Source organism: Talpa europaea (assembly GCF_964194135.1).
Source record: "Talpa europaea genome assembly, chromosome: 12".
Classification (NCBI taxonomy): domain Eukaryota; kingdom Metazoa; phylum Chordata; class Mammalia; order Eulipotyphla; family Talpidae; genus Talpa; species Talpa europaea.
In genome coordinates, this window is record NC_140079.1 from 45,925,178 (window position 1) to 45,930,791 (window position 5,614).

Below are 5,614 nucleotides of genomic sequence, written 5' to 3' on the forward strand. Positions count from 1 at the left end.
AGAATTCACCAGAGCCAGAGCGGGGAGCAGAACAGGTAGACTGACCAAGTACACTGCTGAGGGTAGCAGTGGGCGGGGCAAGAGAGGTCTGCGGGCCATGTAGGACTCTCGCTGGAGGCCAGGGATCAAACCAGCGCTTCACAGGCTGCAGGCAGATTTGCAGCCCAGCGCTCAACTGCTGCGCCACTGGGGAAACCCCATTCACAATATTTAATAAAAATATTAAAAGATTCCTTAACCTTGGCTGCATTTCATTCTGATGATTTTTAATTTTTTTATTTTAACAAATGAAATTTATAATTATCAAAACATCACACACAATTGCCCCCAAAACACCATGCAAAAACAACAAAAATCAACATAAATATTTACTTAAAGAACTTCAAAATGTGATGTTAAGCCAAACAGGCCATACCCCCAGCACACAGCAATGTCCATCTCAGAACCACATTGGCGATGGCCTGAATGCAAAATGCATCGCAAAATGTCTCATGTCATTGATACAGCAAAACTAATTGTTCTATTCAACAATTGATTGAAATTTTTAGTTTATATTTTAGTTTTTATTGCTAATTAATATAAATATTCTTTGAAAATGCTATAATCATATTTCCCAGCACGTTTCAAGCATTTCCAGATTTTATCAACAGGGCAAATGCCTTGGCCCACATAGGCTTTATTCTAGACTTGCACTAACGATGAGATGTCACAGTTGCTCTTGAAATGCAAATACAGGCAATATTTTCAAAGAATGGTGAGGAGCATTGTAGAAAGACAGAGAACTATATCTGGACAGTGTTTGGGATGAAGAAGAGGTCTTTAAATGATGGAAATAATTTTAGAGTCCTTTCGTCTTCCATTGAATCTCTCCACAACAGATGCTGGGTTATGTAGTTGATGCAAATAGTATTTCGATGACAATTCCAGATTCTATGAATGTTTGTATAAGTGAAGTTGTAGATGATCAATTCTGACCCAGGACAAGTGAGGTGTAATCACTCCATGATCCTTGAGATACTGTAGAAATGCCCCACGATGCCTTAGGAGTGATAAAGTTGGGATATTCATGCTACAAGCCTTGTTTACCTGAAGGAATAGATAAAGTCTAGGGGTGTCAACTCCCATGCATGTCCATGTACCCTTTGTGCAGGCTGAGCCTGCTCTTGTGGGGAGGTGAAGCCATGGGGCATAGAAATAAAGGGGGTAGAGTTGATAGTGTGTTTGAGAGATGTCCATCAAACTCCAAGGTTATCCTGCAGATGGACCGAGTGCAATGAATGTTGCATTCAATAATGGAAATAGTATAGAAAATGGATGGAAGAATCTCATTTCTAGAAAGAGTCAGAAGAAATGATGTATTTCAACTAAGAAGTGGAAAGAGATCCAGGTGTGTGGCAGGGGCTTGTCTTCTTAAAAACAGGGAAAGCTGGTCTACTTCCTTTCTCATTGACCCAGGATGGCCACAGAGGGGGAAAACCTCACCCTGGTGTCTGGATTCATCCTACTGGGTATCTCAGAGGACCCCAAGCAACAACAGCTGCTGTTCATACTCTTCCTGAGCATGTACCTAGTCATGGGATTGGGGAACCTGCTCATCATCCTGGCCATCACCACAGACGCTCGCCTTCATAACCCCATGTACTTCTTCCTGGCCAACCTGGCCTTTGTGGACATTGGTTTCACCTCCAACACCATCCCCAAGATGCTTGTCAACCATGTCACAGGACACAAAGGGATTCCTTATGCTGGGTGCCTGACACAGACTTTCTTTTTTGCGTTGTTTGTCAGCATAGAAAGCTTCCTTCTGGGTGTCATGGCCTATGACCGCTATGCTGCCATCTGTCACCCCCTGCACTATGCCACATCTGTGACACCACAGGTGTGTATCCTCCTGGTGGCAGCATCCTGGACTACAGCCTTGGGGAATGCCCTAACCCACACGCTATCACTGACCCGCCTTTCATTCTGCACCAACAACCAGGTTCCTAACTTCTTCTGTGACCTCAGCACTATGCTGAAGCTGGCCTGCTCTGACACGTTTTTCAATTATGTGATGGTGAACACTGTGGGCAGCCTGCCTGTATTTTTTCCCTTTGTGGGCATCCTGGTCTCCTATATGCGCATCTTTGCTGCCGTGATGAGGATCCCATCCACAAAAGGCAAGTGGAAGGCTTTCTCCACCTGTGGCTCTCACCTCTCTGTGGTGTCTCTGTTCTATGGGACACTCATAGGAGTTTATTTCAACCCCACATCTTCCCACATTGCTCAGAAGGACACAGTTGCTGCAGTGATGTACACTGTGGTCACTCCCATGATGAACCCCTTCATCTACACTTTCCGCAACAATGACATGAAGGGGGCCTTGGGGGCCCTCATCAGTAGGAAGCCAGCTTTTACTCCTTGACCACAATGTGGGGTATCTGTGTCCAAATACAGAACCCGGCATTATCCTAATCTTTGTTTTTATTTACTTCATGTTGTATTCAGTTCACTAATTTTTTTTTTTACTTCATTCTTCCAACAGCTATTTATTGAGCATCTATTACATTTCAATAACTCTTATAAGTGCTGAGACCTGCAGAGAACAAAGAAAATCCCTGACATTGTGGTATTAACACAAATTCATAGAAACACATAATGGTTAGTAAGAAGTGCCTTGAAAACCAGAGACCAGGGTTTAAGTTCTTCTTGAGATAAAGTTCAGATGCTAGTTCCTTCTCTTGCTGGGAATCACTCGATGTTCTTTTCTACACAGGTTCTTTAAATGGCTTAATTTGATTTGTATCCATTTATTTTGCAGTGTTTGTTTCCTTGAACTCCATATCTGTCATTGTCAATATTCTGTGAAACAATAGTCTTGAGCAGAAGGTAAAAGTCTTATTTATGCTCTCTGGGAGTTAAGGAGGCTGTTGGCTTTTCTAATAGTGTGATGTTTCTGATTCATCACTTTCTTTAATACTTTCTTGTAATTCCTTGACATGAGCAACAAAAAACTGCCAACCCCAGTAAGTTCTTGCTCTTTTTGATCACATCTAGGCTCAGTGATATATCATATACTTTATAAATTATCATGGGGCGTGGTATTTCCAAATTATCTTCCTTGGCATAGCACAAGCCAGATAACTAGTTTGCGGGATTTGTTTCTTACCACTTGTCTACCAAGTTAACGCAACTAAATTTTCATCTTTGTGATATTACCTGATTATGTATTATTTTAAATGAATAATTTATTTGCGGTTAGTTTTTTAGTGCTTCTATAACAAAATGCCACAAATTAGTGGCACAGACATTAAGAGGAATAAGTAAAATACTGTGGTACATACATGACTGTCAGGCAGATGATGTTAGATGAGAAATTAATAAATGTATAACATAAGAAAACATAACTAAGATGAAGCCAAAGAAGTTATCTGAGATTTTGAAAATTATATTTATTGAGGTAATGCTGGTGTAAAGCACTATATAAGTTTTAGGGTTACAGACTCACATTGCTACTGGTCTTTGTAATCAAACCATGCTCATCACCAAAATACCAATAATCCTCCACCAATATCTATTGGGCCCCCTCTTTCACTATGCTCCCAAAATCCTACTCAAATGTCTAGCAGCCTTGACTTTACAGTCAGAGTTCTAAGGCTTGTTTTGGTTTGGTATTGTCTATTACTCTGTTTGTTTCTCTATATCACACATATGAATGAAACAATCCAATATTTGTCTTTCTCTTTCTGATGTATTTCATTTAGCATAATCACCCCCAGTTCTATCCATGTTGTCACAAATGACATGATTACATCTTGTTTTTTTATACCAAGTTGTATTTCATTATGTACATGTACCACATCTTCTTTATCCAGAGTTATCGGAAATTTTTTAAACACAAACAATAGTACATATTTGTCATAAAATACTGTAGAATGGATGACATAACTAATGTGTATTTGTTGTTAGCATGTTTGGAAGCTGGAAAATATGCTAAGGTTCCAGTATGGCTGGGTTCTGAAGAGGACCCTTTTCTGGTCACAAACACTGTCCTCCTGCTGTGTCCTCACAGGACCAGAGAGAGCAAGTTCTCCAGTGTCTCTTTTGATGAAGATGACAGTCCATTTACAAGGTTCCAACCAAGTTACCTCTAGGTTTCTACTCCAGATATTATTACATTGGGAATTAAGGTTAAGAGGGGGACACAAATATTCAATTCATAGCATTCACTCTATTGCAGGCAAACATCAGGGAATAGAAGAGTAAATTAATAGTAAATGTAAAAAAAAATTAAGGAAGAGCTTTTCCACCACACTCATGCCAGTAACCCAGGTAGAAACCAGTTTCCCCTGCCCAGTAGAGTGTTAAAATATCATTAAGGAGCCAATAGCCAGAAACAAGGTGGTGTTGGTGAAGTCTGGACTTCTTCACTGCACTCAGCAACAATGACTTATCTTCTCCCCCATTGTGGTGGTTTCAGAGAGCCTAGTGGAATGTAATAATAAGGCTCCCCATAACACAGCTCAGTGGGGACTTCATAGAGATCTGAGGTTTCCCACAGCATAACAAGGCATCCCCAACTTAAATGCCAGTAGAAGTAGAAATGGGACCCTAGACTTCTACCTCACCCTGCAGTCAGGAGCAACACCTCTCCTATCCCCTACCAAAGAAAATATAGTGTCAGAGAAGTCAGCTAGCTCAATATTCAATTAACCTGAAATGCAAACAAGATTCACAATCTCAAACATGATTGTAAAATGTCCAGGTTTGTTGGGAAATCAATTATTATATTTTTGTTTTGTTTTGTTGTGGTTTTCTTGTTGTTGTTATTATTATTATTTCCTTGAGCCCCTATATTCCTCCTATAGGTGAAACCATCTGTTATTTTCTTTTTCCTACTGACTTATATCTCTGAGCATAATCCTTTCAACTTCCACCCATGGTGATGATGCAGGTGAATTGGTGGTGTAAAGTCCGTGGGACTACACCTGAGAAAAGAAAGCAAACATTGTAAGGGAATAAATAAATATCAGTTATTATATGAGAGTCAAAAAGATCTCTAACTGAATGAAAAGAAAATCCAGAGATGTCAACAGCAAGATGACAGAGATTCTAGAATTATTAATAGAGATTTTAAGGAAACCATGATTAAAATAATTGGACAGTAATTACAAGCATTCTTGAAACAATTGGAGAACAAAGTCACAGGAAATGAATAGAAGATAAAGAACCAAATGGAAATATTAGAACTAAAAATACATAATAATCATAATAAAGTACTCAGGGGAGTGAGGTCAACAGATAATTGGAAGGAATGGAGGAAAAAAATAAGTGAACTGGAAGATAAAACAATGAGAACTACTCATTGTAAACTATGGAGGAGATATAGATTAAAAAAAAAAAAAAACAGATTCTGAGCTTCAGTAACCTTTCACAGTGTAATCCCCAGCAAAGGGGGCGATTCCGGGTACCCTGCCCTACCCTAAGGAAGGGTGGAGCTGGGAAGGGTGGAGAAGCTAGAAAAGTCCAAAGAAAAGAGGGAAAATAAAAGAAAACCTGAAGGAGGCACATGGAACAGAGAGACGTGAAGAAGCTACATTTGCTTCTTGGCCTTTAACTCGTAACACAGGCTTGA

General features: G+C 39.8%; 1 protein-coding gene across 1 annotated transcript; it reads left to right on the forward strand.

Moving 5' to 3' along the window:
* Nucleotides 1-1,456: 1,456 nt before the first annotated feature.
* LOC311181564 (olfactory receptor 1f45-like) lies at nt 1,457-2,404 on the forward strand (the record flags this gene model as incomplete). The annotated part of the gene is made up of 1 exon (XM_084250011.1): nt 1,457-2,404. The coding sequence occupies one exon, from the start codon at nt 1,457-1,459 to the stop codon at nt 2,402-2,404; it is 948 nt and encodes a 315-aa protein (XP_084106137.1).
* Nucleotides 2,405-5,614: the final 3,210 nt, after the last annotated feature.